The sequence below is a fragment of the Lagenorhynchus albirostris genome, chromosome 11 (assembly GCF_949774975.1).
Source record: "Lagenorhynchus albirostris chromosome 11, mLagAlb1.1, whole genome shotgun sequence".
Classification (NCBI taxonomy): Eukaryota; Metazoa; Chordata; class Mammalia; order Artiodactyla; family Delphinidae; genus Lagenorhynchus; species Lagenorhynchus albirostris.
This window is the reverse complement of record NC_083105.1, coordinates 58,706,334-58,730,083: the sequence shown is the minus strand read 5'-3', so window position 1 is coordinate 58,730,083 and position 23,750 is coordinate 58,706,334. Positions and strand designations below refer to the sequence as shown.

General features: G+C 47.0%; 3 protein-coding genes across 8 annotated transcripts; 1 reads left to right on the top strand and 2 right to left on the bottom strand.

The window, feature by feature from the left end:
- Positions 1-729: 729 nt before the first annotated feature.
- On the top strand, positions 730-3,449 carry IL23A (interleukin 23 subunit alpha). Its single transcript, XM_060165868.1, has 4 exons — positions 730-1,352; positions 1,572-1,670; positions 2,767-2,913; positions 3,023-3,449. The coding sequence occupies exons 1-4, from the start codon at positions 1,191-1,193 to the stop codon at positions 3,182-3,184; spliced, it is 570 nt and encodes a 189-aa protein (XP_060021851.1). The 5' UTR covers positions 730-1,190; the 3' UTR covers positions 3,185-3,449.
- On the bottom strand, positions 1,797-17,787 carry STAT2 (signal transducer and activator of transcription 2). Of its 6 annotated transcripts, none has more exons than XM_060165862.1 (24): positions 17,571-17,787; positions 15,719-15,862; positions 15,410-15,563; positions 14,963-15,058; positions 14,695-14,787; positions 14,528-14,603; positions 14,007-14,092; positions 13,695-13,843; positions 10,100-10,258; positions 9,903-9,995; positions 9,628-9,687; positions 8,957-8,977; positions 8,634-8,727; positions 8,436-8,483; positions 8,272-8,355; positions 8,028-8,126; positions 7,789-7,924; positions 7,616-7,668; positions 7,410-7,504; positions 6,668-6,804; positions 6,308-6,490; positions 6,014-6,071; positions 4,651-5,201; positions 1,797-4,366 (listed from the first exon to the last, which is right to left on the bottom strand). In XM_060165862.1, the coding sequence occupies exons 2-24, from the start codon at positions 15,847-15,849 to the stop codon at positions 4,224-4,226; spliced, it is 2,799 nt and encodes a 932-aa protein (XP_060021845.1). In that variant the 5' UTR covers positions 15,850-15,862; positions 17,571-17,787; the 3' UTR covers positions 1,797-4,223. The 6 variants fall into 6 exon arrangements, with proteins under 6 accessions (XP_060021845.1, XP_060021846.1, XP_060021847.1 ...); XM_060165863.1 differs by having other exon boundaries at positions 17,588-17,787; XM_060165864.1 differs by lacking the exon at positions 15,719-15,862.
- Positions 17,788-18,359: 572 nt separating this feature from the next.
- On the bottom strand, positions 18,360-19,667 carry APOF (apolipoprotein F). The gene is given in 2 exon segments (XM_060166031.1): positions 18,360-18,848; positions 18,851-19,667. Coding segments are annotated over 2 exon segments (942 nt in total). The 5' UTR covers positions 19,659-19,667; the 3' UTR covers positions 18,360-18,714.
- Between the last annotated feature and the right edge of the window lie 4,083 nt (positions 19,668-23,750).

Genomic DNA, 23,750 nt, shown 5'->3' with positions numbered 1-23,750 from the left:
TGACGTCCAGATTGTCCTGGGACCCTCCAGTGGGGTTGGGGCAGTCCCAGATTTGGACCACCTTCCACTCCCACGCCCAACTTCACAGTCTCAGCTGTTTCACTGAATGTTGCATCAAGGATGGTGATGAAATCAGTGTCAGCGGATTTTACCCATGGATGCAACAGGCTGAAGGACCAGCCAGGGTCATTGACACTGTGCACCTTCAACTCCCAGAACCCTGGACTTTCTAGTCACGGTGAAGGGCTGGGTGCTGGAATATCTCAGTTGGATTTCTAGCCCTTGCTTACACTGGTGTCCCCCACCCCCAAATCACCTGAATCCCACAGAGCCCAAGAAACTTAGGCCACTAAGGTTGAGGAATCAGATGGTTCTTCGCAACAGCTCTTTCCTTCCAACAGCCCTCCTAGCCTCCAGAGTGAGGCCTGAAGTGAGGGAGCAATAATACCTTATACCGAACTTATGTGGTTTCCCAGTTCACAAAGTGCCTTCATGTCCATTGTCTCCCAGTGAAAATAACACCGTTCTCAACAGAGACTAAGAAGCCCCCTTATTCTTAGATTGAGGGCATCAGGTGGGAACCAAACTTCATTCCAAACTGAGCTTGCCATCCTATTGGGAGATAAATGAATGCTTCTGTTTTGATTTTTACTCAGGCAGGCAGGGGTGAGGAAATTAGGTTTGAAGGGAGGGAAGATATAGCTTAGAGAGGCAAAAAGATGAGGGAAAGGTTAAGCAGGAAGGAACTTGAGACTAGATTCATTTAAATATTCGTTACTCCCACCCCACCCCCTTCTACAGCCTCTTTGATTCCTGGAGAGCATTACACGTTAAGTCCCATCCCAGGCCTCCAGTCACGGCAACCACACGACTCATTTCCCCTGGAACTGAGGCTACTTACCTGGGCTCCCCACGGAGGGAGATGATGCAGGGAGGGGAATCCCACCTGCTGTGAGTCACCTGCTAGTATAAAGGGCGGGTCTTACAATGCAGGGAGCTTAAAAAGAGACTCAGAGACAAGGGGAGAAAATCTACAGAAAGCAGCTCAGAAACTTGGTGAACGACAGAGGGAACCAAACCAGAGACGCACAGAACAAAGAGAATCAGGCTCAGAGCAAGGGGAAGTGGACAGAGATTCCACAGGGACTGCAAGGCACAGAGCCAGCCAGATCTGAGAAGCAGGCAACGAGATGCTGGGGAGCAGAGCTGTGCTGCTGCTGCTGCTGCTGCCCTGGATTGCTCGGGGCCGGGCTGCGGCTGAGGGCAGCAGCCCTGCTTGGGTTCGGGGCCAGCAGCTCTCACAGCAGCTCTGCATGCTGGCCTGGAGTGCACATCAACCAATGGGACATGTGGTGAGTGGCAGCCTCTGGGACCAAACAGGAGCCTATCCAAGCCCTCCAAGGCTGCAGTGGAAGACTCTGTGGCCTAGGGTGGAAACTGGAGGGTTGAAAGCCATCAGAGGGTAAGAGAGGACAGGGGAGTGGGGTTCCAGGGAGAGTCACAGCCTGAGGATCCAGGTGGGGTTTGAAAGTACTTCTTTCTTTACTCTTCCCACCCCTCCTCCATTCCAGGATCTACCAAGAGAAGAAGATGATGAGACTACAAATCATGTCCCCCATATCCAGTGTGAGGATGGCTGTGATCCACAAGGACTCAGGGACAACAGTCAGGTACTAAGATGAGGCTGGGCTGCAAGGAAGAGGGGACTGGGGACAGAGCTGGACACCATGGTGAATTAGTAAAAGTTGTATCTGTCCTTGTCCATTCAGCCTGCTATAACAACAAACCATAGACTCAGTGGTTTATAAACAACATTTATTTTTTATTTTAAAAAATAAACTTATTTTTAAATTTTTTATTTATTTTTGGCTGCGTTGGGTCTTTGTGGCTGCGTGTGGGCTTTCTCTAGTTGCGGTGAGCAGAGGCTACTCTTCGTTGCAGTGTGTGGGCTCTATTGCAGTGGCTTCTCTTGCTGCGGAGTATGGGCTCTAGGTGCGTGGGCTTCAGTAGTCGTGGCACACGGGCTTAGCTGCTCCGCGGCACGTGGGATCTTCCTGGACCAGGGCTTGAACCCGTGTCCCCTGCTATTGGCAGGCGGATTCTTAACCACTGTGCCACCAAGGAAGCCCACCACAGACATTTATTTCTCACAGTTCCGGAGGCTGCAAGTCCGAGATTAAGGTGCCAGCATGGTTGAGTGAGGGCCCTCTTCAGGTTGCAGACTTCTTGTCTCCTCACATTGTGGAAGTGATTAGGGAGTTCTGTGGGTCTCCTTTATAAGAGCAATAATCCCATTCTTGAGGGCTCCGTCCTCATGACCTAATAACCCCCCAAGGGTCCCACTTCCTAATACAGTCACACGGGGATCAGGATATCAAAATATGAATTTTCTGGGGACACAAACATTCATATCACAGCCGTTTCTAAGAATGGCAAATATCAGATGGGTCTTTGGTGAAGTAATTAGAAAGTATCTTTTTTCTTTTCCTTTCTCTTTTCTTTCCTTCCTTCCTTCTTCTCACTCTTTGCTTTCCCCTCCTTTTTTTCTTTCTTTCCTTCCTTCCTTTTTTCTTTTTCTTTCTTCCTCTCCCTCTCTTTTTTGTTTTTGGTGTTCTTTTTGGCTGCGCTGAGTGACATGCGGGATCTTAGTTCCCCAACCCGGGATCAAACCCATGCCCCCTACAGTGGAAGCACGGAGTCTTAACCACTGGACCACCAGGGAAGTCCCTGTATCTGTTTTCTTTCACTGCTTTCTTTTCTCCCCAGTCCTGCTTGCAAAGGATCCACCAAGGCTTGGTTTTTTACGAGAAGCTGCTGGGCTCAGATATTTTCACAGGGGAGCCTTCTCTACTCCCCGATGGCCCTGTGGGCCAGCTTCATGCCTCCCTACTGGGCCTCAGGGAACTCTTGCAGGTATGAACTAGGGGCCTGGAGAAGTGGGGCTTGCAGGTGTCAGAGACAGGGCCTGGCGGGGGAGTGAAGGATCTAGAGTCCTCTCTGATTGTGCCCTGTGTCCTTTCAGCCCGAGGGTCACCACTGGGAGATTGAGCAGACTCCAAGCCCCAGTCCCAGCCAGCCGTGGCAGCGCCTCCTTCTCCGCCTCAAGATCCTTCGCAGCCTCCAGGCCTTTGTGGCTGTAGCTGCCAGGGTCTTTGCCCATGGAGCAGCAACTCTGAGCCCCTAAGCCAGCAGCTTAAGGATGGCACCCAGACCTCCACGGCTCAGCAATGCTAAGATGAATTTATCAGCCTAGACAGCTGTGAGCCAACAAGTTAATCAGTCCATTAATTTTAACAGGACTTGCTCTGTTGAAAAATTACCAAAACTGACTTATGATGCTGACCTAGAACAGGTTGAATATTTATTACATGGGAAGGGAAATTTTGGGATTATTTATCATCGTGGCAGCAGTTTGGAGGGAGGATTATTTATTATATTTATACTGAATTATGCACTTTTTTCAATAAAGACTTATTTATGTGGATATCTAAGTCTAATTTCTAGGCTTGTTAGTAAAAAGAAACAGAACGGAAAAACAGAGCCAAAGGACTACAAAATGCATCCTTCTACTCTGCAGGGCTATGGTGGAGAGGGATCTTTCCTCATGACCCCTTGGTATATAGAGTAACCGTGATCTTTTTGGCCTTAATCCCTACATGGCTAAGCAAGCTGAATGAGATTACAAGGGACTGTGATTAGGAAGTGGGGGTCCTAAGTGTGGCCCTCTCTTGCTCCCTGACCCAGGGCTTCCTTCCCTGCTTTCCTGGCCAAGAGTGTATTTGGCCAAAGACAGGAGTTCTGAATCACTGCAGGATCAGAAGTCAGAGCTGTTTTGAGCAGAAAGGGCACTCCAGGAAGATGAAGTAGGCACTAGGTTAGTCTTATCAGCTACTAAAATGTTGAAAGCCTTCCATATTGGAAAGAAGCCACTGCCCTGAGCCCTCCAAGTACCTCCTAACTGTTCTGGCCTGCTCTCAAATTCCTATACCTCCCAGCACAGCAGGCAGCCTCCAGGCTCCTAGCTGGAGCTATGGGTAACATCTGTTCTGATTCATTGGTGACTGTTCCTTACCTGTATTATGCTTCTACCTCTCACTCCAAATCCCACGGTTAACCCAGTTTAGAAGGAGCACATGCCTGATTTCCCATCCTTGGAGAGCAACATCATGATGTGAGAGGTAGGAGGGGCAAAATATATGGAAAGAACAGAGAAAATGTAGTTTCTAGTAGTCAGAAGGAATCAAGGGCCCATCTGTGTAGAAATGGCTGCGAGGGAAGACGTAAACTTCATCCACGGTGTTCTGGCCAGCCAACAGTGGGTCACCATTTGGCATGATTTCTTCAATCTTCATGCTGTTTCTGAAGACTAGATAGTCCAGAGAAAGAAGTCAGGCCCTGATCTTAGACAAGGAGTTCCCAAAGCAGCAGGGAAAGTGAGAGAGGATGGCAGCAGAGGCCTAGACAGGGCCTGAGGGGGTCACTTAGGTGGGGCGGGGGAGGCGTGTGTGTATATCCTAATAAAAGGAATCACAGGGATATAAGCCTTTCTCCAATGAGGAGCTCAGAACTGTCTTTTTCTGTAGTGGGTGAGGGAGGGGAGTTGGGAACGGGAATGTGTCCCCTCTTCCCTAGCCCCATCTCATCACTTACTTTCCATGTCCTCAGTGTTCAGGTGCCTCAGATCATGGGGCAAATCCGGCTCTGGCAGTGGCTGTGAAATAGGCTCTGGAATAGGCTCCAGCTTCAGTCCTGGTCCCAGGTCTGGCACTGGGACTCTCTGTGACACCTCGCCTAGTGTGGGCTCCAGCACGGGCTCCAGAGTGGACTCCAGTGTGGGCTCCAGAATGGACTCCAGCACGGGCTCCAGAGTGGACTCCAGTGTGGGCTCCAGAGTGGACTCCAGCACGGGCTCCAGAGTGGACTCCAGCACGGGCTCCAGGGTGGACTCCAGCACGGGCTCCAGAGTGGGCTCCAGAGTGGACTCCAGCACGGGCTCCAGGGTGGACTCCAGCACGGGCTCCAGAGTGGGCTCCAGAGTGGACTCCAGTGCTGGCCCCAAATCCAGCCCTGCCTCCAGCAGTGGCTCTAAGTCCAGGCCCGGCCCTGGCTCCGGCCCTCGTGCCAGCCCCAGATCCAGCTCGAATGACTCCAGTTCTGGCTCCAGCTTAAGCTCCGGCAGTTGTTGCAGCTCATCCACCTGTCTGGATACCCCAATACAGACAAAGGAGCAGGGCTCAGTCGTTTAGGTAAAGTGGGGAATGGTAGAGAAAGCAGAGTCTATCTCTCTAGTCTAAAAGGCAATAGAGCAGAGGGCTTAAGGTTAACCAGAGGTTTAAATCCTATCATTTACGAGTTGGGTGACCTTAGGCAAAGTGACCTAACCTCTCTGACCTCAGATTTATCATCTGTAAAAAGGGAACAACAATACCTCATAATACTTGAGAGGCAGTAAGATGGTTAAAAGCAGGGCTTTGGAATTTGACAGACTTGGATCATTGATTAGCCATGTATCTTAGGCATGCCACTTCACCACGTTAAACCTCAGGTTCCTCAGCTGAAAACAGTAATAACAGTAGCTTCTGCCTCACAGGACAATTATGAAGATTCAATAAATGAGAAAATGAACACAAAGCATTTAGCCCAGTGCCTGGAACATAATAAACTTTCATTAAATGTGGCTGTTATCATTCATTACTGGCTCAAATGGGTTCTCATAAGGATTAAATTTTAAAAATGTTCTAAAAAAATCTAGTACCATGCTTGGCATTAAGTAGATGTCCATTAACATCAATGATTATGACTATTATTATCAGGGAACCCCTGTGGAGACAACCTAAGGATGGCAGCAGGAAAACAGAGAGGAGAGAGACTAAAAGAGCAGGAAACAAACCCAGAAGGCTGGGGAGTGTGGGTCAGTAGGAAAGAAGGCTGGAGAGACCGGAATTGGGCAGGTTTGGGTCACTATATCAGCCAAAAAGAGTTAGGGAAGATGGGCAAAGAGTTCACATCTCACCTGTTAGAGACCACAATGAGCTTATGTTTCAGGTATTTCTTCCGTTCCTGGAGATTAACTATGGGGGACAGACACAGGAGGCAGGGGAGGTCAGGAGATTGGACACATAGCCCCAGGGTCCCCTAGTGCAGGTGGTCCTGACAGTCATGTCTCCCTACTAACTAGCAGTGTCCCACAGACAAAGCCCTTAACTTCTTTGGGTGTCAGTTTTCCCACGCTGAAAGGAAAGAGTTGGATGTGTGGATGCCTGTGGATCCTTGCACTCTACCAGTGAAGTATATCAATGCTTCTCACCTTTCTCCTGGGAGTAGCGCCCAAAAGCCTCATCCCGGGGGATTCGTGGGTAGAGGAAGCACAGTGGGTTCTCAGGTATGTTCTCCTCAGTGAGCAGCTGGTACTGGCTGATGATTTTGGCCAGCGGGAGTGACTGCAGCACCTCCTTGGTGAAGGGCTGCACAGAGTAGATGAGCACCTTATCTGGAGAGTGGATACAGGAACAGGCAGGCTTGAGGGAAGAGGCTGGGCCTGGGAGCTCCCCACCCTGGCTGCCCAACAACAAATCTGCTGAGGGATTCAGGACAGAGCCAGGGAAGCCAAGGGCAGGCAGAGGGGCAGCAAGAGAGGCTGTGGAAACAGGAGGGCAGGGCAGCTGACCATCATCTTGGTGTTCCACCCAGGAGCAGGTAATGCCCCCTTCCAATGTTTCACTGAAGCGCAGCAGAAAGGTGCCAGAGATGGTCTTCTTCAGCAGCCGGCGCTCCTGGCTCCGGCTTACAAAGCCCATGATGTGTCTGCAGCACAGAGAGCAGCTGTGAGGCCCTCCTGCCTCCTGCTCCCCTTGTAGAGGGACAGACTGCCAGGTCTGGGCCCTGGCTCTGCCACCTTGTTACAAACTGTTCCATGTTGGCCAAGTCATTTCACTTTACTGACAATATCCACCTCCCAGGGTTGGAAGAGGTGTGAAGCTGCGGTGAGGTCACACAGATGAAAAGCACCTTGTAAAAGGCAAAGTGCTACACAAATGGGCAGGCAGTGTGGTGGAAAGAGCATAGGCGTGAGGTCAGACAGGCCTCGGTTTGAATCTCAGCTCTGCCCCTGGTGTAAGTCCTTTAACCTCTCTGAGCTTTCATTTCCTCCCTTGAGGGTGGCAACACCCATCGCCCAGCAAGGTTATAAGGATTACGTGAGAGAATTCATAAAAAGCACCCAGCAGGCTCTGGAACACAGTGGATGCTAGACAAATACGGGCTAGGAGACTATTACTGCAAACGTGAGGGAGTATGACCTGGCACCAGGTTCTGCTCTCTCCCCCTATTTGCCACATGAGGGCGCACAGAGTCCACTCTCAAGCAGAGAAAGGCGGCAGGGAAGAGAGGGAGGCTGACCAAGGCCTTACCCATCGTTCCAGAGATCCTTCAGGTGGTCATGTACCAGGTCCAGAATTTTGTCTAGCCATGTCCAGAATGGTAGCTTGCCAGGGGGGCTCTCTCGCTGAAGGAGGAATGGAAAGGCAGGAAGAGATGTGGAACTGCCCTGGGTGTGGGGAAGGACTAGTAATTGGATGGGGGCCAAGGTCTAGCTGCACAGGATGCAGAGAGTTACCTTAATGAAATTGACCCAGGACAACAAGTCACCCTCAGTCTTGGAGTTCTGCCCTGTGGGCAGACAGACAGTTCAGATGACAGAAGGCAGGGCCAAGGGTCCTGGGACAGAAAGGATGGAGGGTGCGGGCAGACAAAGGCTGGGGAAACGCTGAGAGAAAAGAAGGTCTGTACCAAACAGCTTGTCCCGCAGCATGCCAAGCTGGTCTGAGTTGAGGCCTCGGCCAACGTAGGAGGAGAACTGCCAACTGAGAGCAGGGCCCAGCAAGTCCCAGGGGGCCTTGGCGGGGCTGGAGAAGAACTGTTGATTCTGCAGAGGTAGGAAGGGACCGGGTGGCTCAGAAGTAGTGCCCTCACACCAAGCTTCCACGCCCCTCCTTGCCACCCTTCACCTGTTGGCCCCCACCGCCTACCTGGGGGTCTGAGCTGAGCAGATTGAACCAGAGAACCGAGGCCCAGGCAACTGAGAGTTGGTTCATGTTAGAAATAATCACCACAGGAAGGGTGTCTGTCTGGGGAGGAGACAGAAATCACAGAAGAGGGATGTGATGTTTCCAGCTGTAGACATCTGTCAAGGGCAGACAATATTCCACCCTGAGAGGCTTCTGCTTAACCCCTCCTTAGGTCTTTCCCCAAACGCACTCCATTTTCACTCACTTTCAGTTCCTGCTTCAGACCCTGGTAGGTGTATCTGACTGTGAAGCTGATAATGTGCAGTTCCTCTGTCACGGCTAGCAGCCCCTGGGACAGCAGAAGACACAGTGATCAGCGTGCCTTTTGGTAAGTTCCTCCTGCCCCCCAACCCCCTGTCCAGGCCTCACCTTATTGCTGCCCTTTCCTGAACTACCTGAACGCTGCTCCATCAGTGTCTGTGAATTGAGGGGAGGGAGAGAGAAGGCCAGAGCAAGGACCCCAGGGTCCCTGGAACCCCTGCTTTGCCCTCAGGACTTCCCAAGGCCTGGGAACTTCCTCCAGCTTGTTCGATCGGACTACAACCTTAAGATACCATCCCTTCTTACCAGGTAGCCGAAGTCCCAAATTAAGCCCTGACTCTGCCCTTTCTCAGGAGTCAAAGTTTTCTGGTTTGAGGTCAGAATGTTGAACTTCCGGAAGCTATTCCAAGGAGGAAGAAGATATATGCAGGTCAAGAGCAGAGTTATTCTAAAAACTCAGCAGGAAAATAACAAAAGTTCCACTTCATTTCAGACCTCCCCTTCTCCCTCTGTCCATACACCACCCAAATCAACCTCCTCCTTGTTTGTGTCCCCATCAGGGCTGCCACATGTGATGGTACAGGTCATGCAGTGCACAAAAGTTTGCAGTGTCCTTGTCAGGCACCTACCCTTGTGATTCAGGAGGATTTCTGTAAAGAAAAAAAAAAATCACTGGGAAGCAAAATAGTGTAGAAGTTAGGAATTTGGTCTGTGGAATCAGACAGACCCGGGTTCAAACCCAAATCTGCAGCTCACCAGCTATGTGGCCTTGCACTAGAGACATAAATTATCTGAACTTGTTTCCTCATTTGAATAGTGCCTTGATAATACCTAACTCATGGGGTTCCTGTGACAATTTTATTTTATTTATTTATTTTTATTATTATTTTTTTTTTTTTGCAGTACGCGGGCCTCTCACTGTTGTGGCCTCTCCCGTTGCGGAGCACAGGCTCCGTACGCGCAGGCTCAGCGGCCACGGCTCACGGGCCCAGCCGCTCCGTGGCATGTGGGATCTTCCCGGACCGGGGCACGAACCCGTGTCCCCTGCATCGGCAGGTGGACTCTCAACCACTGCGCCACCAGGGAAGCCCCCTGTGACAACTTTAAATTGGGTACTTGACAAGCTACATGTCACGTAGTAAGCACTCAACAAAAGAGATGAGCTATTTCTATGAGGTAGGGATGGAAGGGAAAAGAACACAGCCCCAGGGCCCTGTTGTGAAGAGTAGGTGCCTCCTCCACCCCACCACCCCACTTCCTGGCCACCCCTTGGTCCCACCCTTCACCTGCCCCAACTTACCTGTCAATGGAGACTTCTGCAGTCAGTGACTCATTGCCTTCCTGGAGTCTCACCAGCAGCCTGCAAGGGAGGGAAGGAGATGGGGGAAAGTGGTCAACTTCAATCTCCTGGATAGACCAGATGTTTGAAAAAAACAAGGGAAGAGATTAGAAGAGGTAAGGAGATTGAGGGGAAAAGAGAGAAGAAACAGCCAAGAGTGGGAAGATTTGTAAAACCAGAAAGCATCAGTGCCAGGGCTGGTAAAAGGAAGTAGGAATGAGTTCTGAAATGCCAACCTTGTTCGGACGGTGAACTTGCTCCCAGTCTTGAGGATGAGGGGTCGATGGGGAGTTTGGGGCATGCAGGGCTGGGTTTCTACTACAAAGGCTCTGGGGAGATGTGGAGAGAATATATAGAGGTCAGTATCTGTAAGAATGGCTCCCCTTGTCCCTTCCCTCTGGCCTCCCTCGAGGTCCCTCCCTGGCCTCTAGACCTGTGGAGCAGGCGAAGTAGCAGCTCTGTGACCTGGGCCTTCCGCAGATCCACCCCTTCGATCAGAGGGTCCCCCTGATAGGTGACCATGTGACTCAATCCCTTCAGCTCCTTCAGCAGCTGCCGCAGATGAAACAACAGCTTTGCTCCAGCTGTGAACCTGGGTGACAGAATTCAAGGGAGAAAGAATCCATCAGTTTCCTGGAATCCCCAAACAGGCTCCAAGAGCTCCCCTTTAACTATGTGGAGAGTCAGAAACTGATTGGGACAAAAAAGAATCCAGAAAACATGTGAAAGATTTTTCAACTTTGTTCATAACCTAAGGAATGAATATCAAAGCCGCTTTCACATATAAAATTGATAAAAGATTTATTAACATAATAAAGCTAACTTTCACATGATGCTTGATATGTACTTTTTTTTTTTTTTTTTTGCGATACCCGGGCCTCTCACTGTTGTGGCCTCTCCCGTTGCGGAGCACAGGCTCTGGACGCGCAGGCTCAGCGGCCATGGCTCACGGGCCCAGCCGCTCCGCGGCATGTGGGATCCTCCCAGACCGGGGCACGAACCCGTGTCCCCTGCATCGGCAGGCGGCAGGCGCACGCTCAACCACTGCGCCACCAGGGAAGCCCTGATATGTACTTTTTATTCTAAGTGCTTCACACATCTTCATGCATAGGGTTAATTCTTACAACAACCCTATGAGGTAGGTACTATTATTATCCCTATTTTACAGATGGTAAAGCTGAGGCACAGAAAGATTAAAGTGACTTGCTCAAGGTCATAAAACTAGTAAGGGATGAAGTTGTATGTGTTTTACTGTCTATATAATAAGAAATAATAATAATAGGCAATATGGTAACAGGAAGACAATTATCCACTACATAAGAGCAAACAGATTGGGATAGCAGTTTGGAACTATTTTTTTAAAAAGCTTCAGGGTACTTCCCTGGTGGTCCAGTGGTTAAGACTCCACACTTCCGACGCAAGGGGCGCGGGTTCAATCCCTAGTCGGGGAACTAAAATCCCACATGCTGCGTGGTGTGGCCAAAAAATATATAAAAAATAAAAAGCTTCAAAAAATGTATATACATTTTGCAGTATTCCATTTCTAAGATATATCCTAAGGAAATAATCAGACAAACAAATGGACAAAGACAGATGTTCATAGTTCATAGCTTTGTTTTCTGTAATAGAAAAATTAGAAACAATTGGTATTGGGTATGTAAATTATGGCATATTGACATCATGGAATACTATGCAACCATTAAAAATGATATAGACACAAATTTTTGACAAGAAAAAATTTTCAAAAACATTAAATTATAAAAATTACAAGACAGTATATATATGATATAATCTGAGTTCTGTTTAAAATAGATGTATATTTGTGAATATGCACCAGGAAAATCTGGAAAAATGTATTCAAAAGCATTAACAGGGGACTTCCCTGGTGGTCCAATGGTTAAGACTTCACCTTCCAATGCAGGGGGTGTGGGTTCGATCCCTGGTTGGGGAGCTAAAATCCCACATGCCTCACAGCCCAAAAACCAAAACATAAAACAGAAGCAATACTGTAACAAATTCAATAAAGACTTTAAAAATGGTCCATATCAAAAAATTTTTTTTGAAAAGCATTAACAGTGGTTACCTCTGAATGATCAGATTATGCACATGGGTAATTTTTACTTTTTTTCTCTTGTAAGTTTTCTGAAATTTTTCCAATTAGTATATTTTATATTTACAATCAGAAAAAGAAATACAGCTCTTTGTATTAAAAACAATGAAACAAAAGAACAACACAGTAACAGCATCACCACCAAGAAAAGATATTGGGTTGGCCAAAAAGTTCATTCAGTTTTAAGTAAAAACAAAAAACGCATTTTTCATTTTCACCAAGAATTTTATCGAACAATGCATTCACTAACCAAGCGAACTTTTTGGCCAATCCAATATATACTTTAACCCAGGAATATCACTTCTGATAACTTACATTACAGAAATAACTGGAGATGTAAATAAAGATGGAGCTATGAGGTTATTTACTGTAGCACTGTTTAAAATAGCAAGAAATCACTCACAGGCCATAATTTGCCAACCCCTGTACAAAATGATGAATACATGTGCAACTGTAATGTAAATACTTATCCTGTACCCTAAGCCCTATATAACTGTTTTCAATTTATCTGAAGAGTGGTATATTTTTATTTTTTTATATTAAATTTTATTGGAGAATAGTTGCTTTACAATGTTGTGTTACTTTCTGCTGTACAGCAAAGTGAATCAGCTACATGTATACATATATTCCCTCTTTTTTGGATTTCCTTTCTATTTAGGTCACCACAGAGCACTGAGTAGAGTTCCCTGTTCTATACAGTAGGTTCTCATTAGTTATCTATTTTATACATAGTATCAATAGTGTATATATGTCAATCCCAGTCTCCCAGTTCATTCCACGGGTGCCCCCCCATGGTATATTTTTAATAGTTTAAATTATAATAAATTTTCTCATGACAAAATATCTAAATAATAGGTATTTTTCAAATATGTTGAAGGACACATTAGTTATTTTTTTCTACATCACAATAAAATTAATATAAAATAAGGAGTTTACTGGAAAACAAATAAAGAAATTTGTTTAGGGCTTCCCTGGTGGTGCAGTGGGTAAGAATCCGCCTGCCAATGCAGGGGACACAGGTTCAAGCCCTGGTCCGGGAAGATCCCACATGCTGCGGAGCAACCAAGCCTGTGCGCCACAACTACTGAGCCTGCGTTCTAGAGCCCAAGAGCCACAACTACTGAGCCCACGTGCCACAACTACTGAAGCCCGCGCGCCTAGAGCCTGTGCTCCGCAACAAGAGAAGCCACCGCAATGAGAAGCCTGTGCACCGCAATGAAGAGTAGCCTCCGTTCACCACAACTAGAGAAAGCCCGTGCACAGCAACGAAGACCCAATACAGCCAAAAAAAGAAAAAAAAAAAAGTATCATGCGTAGGGACTTCCATGATGGTCCAGTGGTTAAGACTCCACCCTTCCACTGTAGGGGGTGCAGGTTTGATCCCTAGTTGAGGAACGATCCCACATCCCATATGCTGTGTGGCATGGCCAAAAGATGCAAAAAATAAAAGTATCATGGGCATGGGTAAATATGATATAGTGCTAAGTTAAAAAAAACAAACAAACCCACAGATCTCAAAATAGTATGAACAGTATGATTCAATTTTTGTTTAATAATATTATAGTAGCTACATCTGGATATTAAGGTAACTGGTAATTTTTTTTTTGGCATTATATTCACTGCACTGAAAAAAAGGTAAAACGATATTTCTCGGGTGATTAAGCAGGAAGGAGAAATCGGATTGTGGATCAATTCATTACTTTCCCCAAAGCAAAGACTGGGCTCTGGGCTCCATGAGTGGTGAGAATGAAGAGCAGAGCATAGCTGCAGTCAGACAAGGGAGCTGGGATCATTCTAGGGAGCAGAGATTAAGGAGGGCAATATCTCTTGTCATATACAGGGCATTATAACCTACAAAGCACAGGGGGTAGGTAGGACTAGGGCCAGGTGAGCACGAGGGTGGGGAGGTGCCTCTCACCACTTCTCCAACTGCTCCAACCCTCCATCCGGGGGACCTCCAATGCAGGCTTTCTGCTGCTGAACTTTCCACTCCTCCAACTTGGGCAGCAGTAGCTCAATTAGGGTAGTTAATCGGCCTAGCAGTGCTTTGGAGGCATCTAGCACCTCCTATGAAAGACATAAAGTGAGTGCTGAGAGCCTCTCACCATCACCCTCCACCATTCAACCAGGGATGAAGAGACAAAGAAGCCAAGGCTAGGAGGCCCGGGCTCCCGATGCCTCATTTTCCCCAGTTCCCTGCTGCCCACTCCCTCTGTCCTCTGCCACCCACCTTTCTCCTTCTGTCCAGTTCATTGAGCGTTTCCTGCAGAATGTCCTGCTGTCTGCTCTGATGGGGGTCCAAAGAGGGTGTCCTGGCTGGACAGCAGGAGCAGGAGTGAGACAAATGCTCAGACCTAGGGCTCCTCCCCTTCTCCTTCCCAGCCCAGACCTCAGCCAGAGTCAGGAGTGGGGAGTTCTGAAGGGAGAAGAAGGGGAACCAACCAAAGCACAGGCACCTCTGGGCCCTCATGCAAATTCTGAATGGTCTTGCTAGAACCAGAAGCCCACTCAATCTGCTAAGGCAGTTTCCCAAGCATCCCCTCCAACATTCACTAGCTGTCCCTCAGCTACACCTCCAGCCTGACCTCTACAACATACCCTGGCACCTCCAGCTTTGCAATGGCAGCAGGACTGTAACCAGCAAGATGCAGCCGAAGGTGATTACTGCTTATGGGGCTTTCCCCTTCTGCTCTATTCTACCCTTGGCTTCCCAGTAGGCATCTTTCTCCCACCCCTCAATGTGCTTTCTACCTGAGGTCTGGATCTTATATCGGAAGTAGAAGACATCCTGCTGGTCTTTCAGTTGGCTGATGGATTTCACCAGCTTCTGCAGAGGAGATGAGACCCTGATGAGGTTGCTTCTGTGAGAGGAGGCAGGCTGAGTCCTGCCCACCCTGGCTCTTGCCACATCTACCAACCTCCATCATGGCCTTTAATTCCAGGATCCGGGATTCAATCTCATGCTGCTGGCTCTCCCCAGGTGCTGCAAGGGCTGGTTCTTCTCCTTGCTCCTGAAATAAGAGGCTCTGAGCACATTTCAACTCTGACCTTTCATCCCTGAAATCCAGGCCTGAAATGAAACCACAGGATGTGGAGGGATCTTGTTCTGAGGCAAATTTGCTGAGTCCTTTGCAGGATCCCTCTCTACTCCAGGAGCTTTCAACATCACCACCAAATTGTTCTCACCGACTGAGCCCTCTGAGCCTGGGTCAGAATTCTTTTTTCTTCCAGAAGGAGATTAAAGATCATCTCAGCCAATTGGGTAGCACCCTGGGGAAAGGCCTGCAGTAGGAAAAGAGAAAGGACTGATTTAACTTAACTACCATCAATGAACTACCACCTCAGGCCCTCCCCACCAGTGACCTCAGTATTCTCCCCTTCTTCAGGGTCCCAGGCCCTACCCCTTTTCACCACTGGTCCCCCAAACCCTAGCCTCTTTCCAAACAGGTCATCTAGACTATGTCCTTCTCTCTGCCAGTGATCTCCCGAGTCCAGACTCTGTCCCATTTTCCCCAGATCTTCCCCTGTCCTTTGAACCTCCAGGTCCTGTTCTATGTTCCATACCCTAAAACGTACTCCTCCTCTACACTCAGCTGCCATTCCTACTTTGTTATTCCTGGCTCCTCCAAGTACCTGAATGTCCCGATAGAATTTTCGCAAGTTGTGCTGTAGCAACAAACACTCAGGGTCCTGGCTGCAGCGGCTACACTCATAGTTCAGTTGGTCCAAGAAGTGGAAGAACAGCATATTAGCCTTGGCCTCATCATTGCCCAGTGCAGCTTCCTGCCTAGGGACCAGGAAGGACAAGGATTAGTATCTCTGCAGGGTTGCTACTATCTTGAGGCCTTCCAACCCCTTCCTGCCCTCGGTGTCTCCAGGATCCTGGGGGCTCAGAAGAAAGAAATCATTTTCCTCATCCCACCAACTTCCTGAAGGCCTCACCAGTTCTGATCTTCAATCCAGACAGACAAGTTCTGTCGAATGTCCACCGGCAGGAGGCTATTTGAATAGAGCTGGTGCAGCTGATCCTGAAATGGGCTGTCAAGATTCTGCAGCATCTCCCACTGCGCCATTTGGGGTCTGAGCCTAAAGGATGCATGTTCCCAATTGGAAATTTTGCTGGACTAAACCATCCACAGTCTCGTGATTGTTTATTATTACAAATTTTAAGAAATGTTTAATTATACAGGTAAGAAAAAATACAGAAAAAAAGTAAAGTCTAGATTGACTCCACTCCCAATCTTGGTCCCTTTTCCTCCTCTCCAGAAGTAACCAATATTATCAGTTTGGCGTATATTCTTCCAGGGAGTACTATTTAAGAGCTCCAATATGTAGGCCTTTTTGTTTCAATGGTAATTTTCAAACACACAACAAAGTAGAGTGAATAGTACAAGGATCATCCATGTACCCATCATCCAGCTTCAACAAACATGTATGACACTTCCGCAATCTCATGTCATCTATCTCCCCCAATGAATTTATTTTAAATTTATTTGTTCGTGTTTGTATTCACTTATGCTGGAGCATTTAAAGGTCAGTCTTAAGTATTTAAAAAAAGGGTTTTTTAAATTATTTATTTATTTTTGGCCACACCGCACGGCATGTAGGATTTTAGTTCCCCCACCAGGGATTGAACCCACTGCAGTGGAAGCGTGGAGTCTTAACCACTAGACCACCAGGGAAGTCTCAGTCTTAAGTATTTATTTCAGCATTATCCCGGCTGGCCCCAAAGCTTCATCAGAGGCTGAACCTCCTTGGAGATAAACTGCTCTCCATGTTGGAAGGAGGAGCTCCATTCTCTAGAAGATGTTTAAGATATTTAAATACTGTGTAAGGGGTCACTGAATCCCTAAGATTGTGACACTTTTATGACTTCTGTCAATCTCTGATTCTTCATGTGGATTATTAAGTTCATGAGAAAATTCACTCAAAACTTGTTCTTGCCTGCCACCAAGCAGGCTGGGAGGAGCCCTTCTCCCTACCTTTCCCCGCCCACTGCCATCTGTCTGTTTAGGAAATCAAAACATCTTGCAGCCTGAACCTAACAAAAAAGAATTAACACCCAAGTCTGTGGTCTAAAAAAAGGTCACATGATTTTATTACAAATCAAATGCTTGGGGTGGGAAAGATTCTTTTCCACCAGTACAAATAATCATGAGCTGCCTTTCTACCTCTGGGAAGTAGGAACAAGGGAAGTAAAGAATTGGGCAAGGGCTCCTACTTTTCACTTTAACCCTTTAGTAGTGCTTGACTTTTTACACTAAAAAACAAACGACGAGGCCCCAGCTCCTAAGGAACTAATTGGCTGGTATTAATAAAGCAAGGCGGCAAGTAAACCCTGAGGTTAAAATACGAAAAACAAAACCAAAAAACCTGGCCTTCTTAAATAGATTGCAAGCACGGAGGTTAAGGGCTGTAAACTCCTTTTTTCTCCAGTTATCCAACACTCTTTTAGGCGCGTATTTTGTGCTCAGTAAGCTTTTCTGAAAAGAACTCTAGTTTTTTCTTTCTTTTTTTTGGTAAGAATCAAAAATAACAGACCGGAAGGTAAAAGCGTTGGCCAAGACACTGAACCAATGCAACAGTGCCAGGTTTCGGGTCTTGGAAGTTGCAGGGGCGTTTCTGGAGGGCGGGGTGCGTTACGGTTGGGGACCTAGGTTGGACAGGAGGATGAAGGAGGCGACAGCTCCTGTTTCAACCTGGGGACAGAGTCTGAACCCTGCGGGGCGTACCCCCCAGGGCCTGCCTGCCCTCTCAGAGAGAAGTCCCTGCCTCCACCCACACCCCCACGCACCTTCTCAGGGCCGGTACCTGGTTAGAGTCTCAGCCTCCGCTCCCTCCAGTAGCTGTGGTCCAGGCTTCCGGTTCCCAGAGAGCGCTCTGGCACCAGGGCCTCCCGCGCCGCCCTCGGCTTCGGCCCGCCTCTCGAACCCACCCCCTTGCCACAGGCTTGAGTGAGCGGCTGAACCCCGGAACTCGCCATTCCCATAGAGGCGCCCCGACACTGGCTGCCATTCAGCCAACCTCTTCTCCAGGCTGTGAGTTCATTGGCGCCACCACAACTCCTCCTTCTCCGCGAGGCGGGACAAGCGGAGCTGAAACCACACCTCTAACTGCAGCGATTGGTAGGAAAGCTCAAGTAAGCCCTGCCCCGTATCTGCGGAGGGAGGAATCCAATGAACAGAAGAGCTCAAGACTGAAACAGCTGATTTCCGAGAACCCGCACAGACGCAGCGGAACCGAGACTGGCTCAGGACCTTGGAGGCGCTGAGCTAACAAGCGAGACGGAATTTCGACATATTGGGACAGGAAGGGGAGGGCTTAAGTAATAACAACAAAACCCACAAAAGCCTATTTATTGTTGGTACCGTGCTAAGCATTAGGACACCGTACCGTTTTTAATTTCCACGAAACCCATTGCATATCACTATTCTTTAGAAATTTAAAAAACTGAGTTTGGAGAAAGAAGGTACTAGTCAATGGTCGCTGAAGCTCTAACAAGTGGAGCCTGGATTCAAAGCCAAATCCTCTGATTCCAAACCACAAACTTTAAAATTTCTACATTTTACAGTACTGCCTTCCTCCTTGATAAAAAAAATCAGAGATTTGGATTTTGAACACACACGTACAACTTGTCAGAATATTAGATCCAGTCATCATGTTTACCACCTTTTTTTTTTTTTTTGGCTGCACTGAGCTGGCATGCAGGATCTTAGTTTCCCCACCAGGGATCAAACCCGCACCCCCTGCAGTGGAAGTGTGGATTCTTAACCACTGGGCCGCCAGGGAAGTCCCACCACTTCTTTTATAATTGATTGATTGCTGCGCAGCTTACGGGGATCTTAGTTCCCCGACCAGGGATTGAACCTGGCCCCTTGGGCAGTGAAAGAGTGGAGTCCTAACCACCGGACAGCCAAGGAATTCCATACCACCTTCTTTTATATCTCAGTAGTATTCCCATCCCTAGGATCTAAGCCATAGTCATAGAGTAAGGTCCACTGCCAGTAAGGAACTGAACTTACTACTGATACCAAAGGGGCCATGGTAGTTGTTTCTTCCAGGTGACTCAATTTGAGGTGCCCCCCAAGACCTCCTTGCTGGTCTCTGGTGGAGGGCTGTTCACCTCTCTCTCATTATAATACTGGATCACCCGCTGAACCCCAGCCTTCACTATAGGTTTAAGTGAAGTACTGATCATTACTCCCGTGGGCCCCCCTGACAATCCAGCCATGGCCATCAGAAGTTCATAACCCAGATCTATGACCCCGTCTCGGCCTCGTTCCTTGGCCTTGTCCGAGCAGTTCTGAACAGCATAATACAATGCTGTGCCCAGGTTGTAGAAGGTTCCCACTCCTGGCAACAGCTGGACTACATTGTGCACACTCTGCTCCTGCTCCTGCTCACAGTCCTTGATGGAGAGGGATCGTCGGGCCCTCTCTGGGTCTGGGTGCTCCCTGGCCAACAGCTGCAGAGCAGAGGCCAGGGCATCCACTGACACTCCCGTCCCTGTGCTTCTGCTTTTCTCGAGCTCTTGAAGATGTCTGATGAGGATCTGTGTCGCCTTTACACTCCCCTGGCGGTAGAGCTGAAGCTGCAGGACCCGTACATCAGCTTGACAGCCAGCTTTCTCCAAGGCAATCATCAGGGGCAGGCCTACCAGGAACTTGGGGAGAAGGGCCATGTGGGTGAAGCCAGGCAGGGATTTGGGGAGCAGGGCCCGGCAAGACAATGGGGCTGAGGAAGGTAGCCAGGATCCCAAGGATGAGTGAAGATGCACCAAGACGTTTGTCTGGTTTCCATATGGAATGGCATCCACAGCGTGCAGCAGGAAGCAGCAAAGAAGTAGCTCAGCTGGTACCATGATGAGTCTGAGACCACGCATGTCCGGAGCAGAGTGCACTGGAGACGGGAGAAACCAGAAACATACAAACCGTTTCCGTAAGGACTGTGGTCCAAAAGGAGCCCAGGACTCAGGGAGAAGAACCTCATCTATCACCTCCAAACTTCTGTTCTTTTTAGCTAAAGGACTGAGAAACAGGAAATGCAACCCAATTGTTCCCTCTTGACCTTCTCCATCTTCAGGTCTTCCTCTGCCTGATTTCCACCCATTTAATAGGGAGCCCCAAATTACCACAAAGTCTGGTGATTAAGAAGTAATACGGCTTTGATAGATTTGGTAGCTCCTCGATCCTGTTCTGCCTACTCCTCTGTCGGGTGAAGAAAGTAGATATTGGCTTTCCCCTATTATCAGTAAGAGATGTAATCTCTGCAAATATTTGTCCATTTGTACTGGCTTCTCAAACCTTGTCCCCTTGTCACACACTGGACCTCAATACCTAAAAACTCTGTTCTTTGGCATTTCCTGCCGGTCCCTGTCACTTTCACACTCCAGCTCATGATAGAAGCTGGGAAACCCAGAATCAGAAGAGGTTAGGTATCTATGATTCTCTTTTCAGTTTAAAAATTAAATTAGCAAAAAAAAAATTAAATTAGCAAGATTCAGTGTCTCATTGGAGATTTAGTACAAGGTAGATGAATGAGAAAAAAGTTAAAATGCTTCTACGTGTTTCTATTCTGTAGTTTTGCCTTATTTTTAACTTCCCTTTCCAAAGATAGAAATAACGTTATGCAGCCCATAAGAATCTGCTGGACTCATCCATTGTGGATAACAATTGTTTATCCATCAGCTGTTCTCTATGCTGAGAGAGATTGAGCTCCAGTATAATCCACCCAACTTCCACTTGTTTCTTTTACTAATCCAGTCATTCTAATGGATATAATAATGGATCACAGATTTGTGATATCATTGCTTAGCCATTTTTATTAGTTAACAATAAGTGTCTTTAAGCTTTCATCAGATTGTAAATGTTCTGAACATTTGAAGTTTCCTTGAATTATAAATGTAATTATCAATAAAAAAATCAATCTGTCTATGTATCTATTTCTCTGTCTTTCTATCTAGCTAATGTTTTCAATAGCACACTTTTCAACATGTGGAGGGAAATATGAGGGACTGGAGAATAGAAAGAATATGATGAAGTTTCTTTGCGTGCATTCCAAAGATAAAATTATCATTTTTTAAAAGAAGAGAATAGAAAAACAAATGAACAAAGAAACAAAATGGGCATACAGAAGTGTAAGCAACCTATCTATTTAGTTTTTAACACTTCATTAGGGCAAGTCAGCTTCAATGGTGCCTGGGAATTCATTTGGAGGATTGAAATCATATACCTCCTAGAAGCAATTCAAGATTTCAAAAGAATAATTTCTAAGTCATTTGATCTTTGTAACACTTTGTGCTCTACAACGCATCGACAAAGTTCAGGAAAAAAAGTGTTAGGAACCATTGAGTCCTGTGTTTACTTTTCATAACTTTGATGCTTTTTTGTAATGACTTTGAAGAATGAGAACTTATAAAGAGAGGGTAGTAGGAAAGGGTGGAGTGGAGTTTGATAAGAGCTTGTAAGAGACTATTAGCTTAGTGGGCACAGAGTAGAAATAAGATGATTAGAAATTTTAATAACCTACAATGGAAAAGAATCTAAAAACAGCTATAAGTATAACTGAATCAGTTTGCTGTACACCTGAAACTAACAACATTGTAAATCAACTATACGTCAATAAAAATTATAAAAACAGAAAAAGAAAGTTAAAATGCTTCTCATGCTTAGACATATTACAGGTACAGTATATGATAACTGAAAGAAAAAATGGAAAATGGAATGTGAAATAAGGACTGAGAGCTACTAAGTGGAGAAAAGCAAGGCTAACACCAGTCACCTGTGTCTTTTAGCACTGGGATGAAATAAAGAGCATATACCTATCCTAAGTGGTGTCCAACATTTCTGCCTACCTACTGTGTCCCATCCTTGAAAGTAGTCCTGGGAAAGCAGACTTGTCACCTAGGTGGCACTGAATATCTGAAGTAAAGAATCTGGACAAGTTCCTAAATAAATTTCCCCATAAAGCACTTCAGAATAACTGTGGAACATTTGATAAATTATATTGTCATCATCCATAGACACTGAGAGGCTCTTAACTTGGGGGTGTCTTCAGCTTTTTACCTAATTCTCCAACATGTTCCCAAGACTCATACCCGCAGTTCTAGGGGATGTTGATAGCAAAAGCTCTGAATTGTGTCACCAGCATCATGGGGAATGGCTTCTCAGCAAACTCAATCACCATCCAAGCTAACTGGCAGACCAGCCACCCCAGTGGGCATATTTGCCATCGTTAATACATTCCTCAGGGTGAGTAGCTGAGTTTTGGATTTATCCAAGCCTCCCTGTGGGTCCCCCAAGATCCCTCAGAATGACTTTAGCATTGCCAATGCCTTCTTCCTCATTGTGCTTTTTGCTCTCTCTCATGGATGAGGGTTTAAGTGGTGTCCTTTCCTCCCATCTTAACAAGCTGAAGCTACAGAATGTGGGCCTCAGCTGGGCCGACATCCTCCTCCTGGGCCACCTCCAGAACTAAGTTGGATAGGTACTCAAATAGAGGGGCTAAGGATGGGGCCGTACATAAGAGAACCTTGCAGGTCTTGGAATCTGGGAGAGGGATCTGGTTGGAGAGCATGTTCAGAGGATGCCCAGTTTCTATGAAAAACAGCTGGAAAGTCAGAACTCCTTCCTGGGTATTTCTTGGAAAGACAGCCAATGGGGACAGTAAGATGCAGCAAAGGAGCAGTACAGCCTGGATCATGGTGGGTCAGCAGAACAGCCCTGCTGGAAAGAAGCAGTGCTCAGATTGGGAAGTGGGGAAAGGCTTGGGATGAAGAGATACTAAGACTGGTCAGAACTAGGAAGTGTCTTGGCCCTTAGAGACTTTGGTTACCTGGGCATACCTCAGGCCCACTATTAAAGGTTATGGGAGATCCTCACTGTTTTGAGGAAGAAACAAACCAGAGGAACAAGAAAGTCCAAAAATCTCCTTTGCTTTGGTATCTTCATGGCTGGAATGACTGTTCTGATTTTTTTTGTTGTATCCCACTTTCTCCTTTGCCCCAGCCAGAATCACGAGGATGCCAGAATGCTGATAGTGTCCAAAACAATGAAGGACATAGCATTTGCAAATATTTATTCATCTCTCTCCAGCCCAGACTTTGTCCTCCTCACCTTTGTCCTATACTGACAAATAGGCCTTTTCCCTTTTTGACCCTACTAGTCCTGCCCCATATCCCTATTGTCCTAAGGTTTTACCCTGGACCTATACATGAGATGAGGAGAAGTTCCCCTGTATCTTCTGAAAGGGAGAAGAGGTAAGGCAAAAACGCTGATGACGATTGGCAAGAGACCCCCAAAACGTTTAATAAGTTCTTATTAAAAGTACACATTGGGTGAAAGTCCAGGGAAACTGAAAATATTGGTAAGTTAAATGAAATCGGTACAACTTCTACTTCTCACTTTTCTAATTCCAATGCAAAACACAAATAAAATGTGTTCATCAGCTGGGTGGTAACTCTTTCCATATCTAACCAAAACTCCAAACATTGGGCTTCATCTAGGGTTTAGCATAACTGCAGTCCAAAAATTAGGGGAAGAAGGTATCTGATGCCTTCTGAAACTGGTACAGGTTCCTACATATTGTTATGGTAAAAAGTTTCTTTGGTGCTGTCACTCATTTCTTTTTTAAAAATAATTTATTTACTTATTTTTGGCTGCGTTGGGTCCTCGTTGCTGCACGCGGGCTTTCTTTTAGTTGCGGCGAGCGGGGGCTACTCTTTGTTGCGGTACGAGGGCTTTTCATTGCGGTGGCTTCTCTTGTTGAGGAGCACGGGCTCTAGGTGCACGGGCTTCAGTAGTTGTGGCGCATGGGCTCAGTAGTTGCTGTCACTCATTTCTGACAGACAACCAAAAGGAACAGGCCAGAGGGAGGGGTCCAGAGTCCTTCCCTCTATTTCATTTCCCTCAGTTCCCAGCAGCGGTCCCTGACAACTAACAGCAGACAGAAGAAAGAAGAGGGGTAGGTCTGTAAG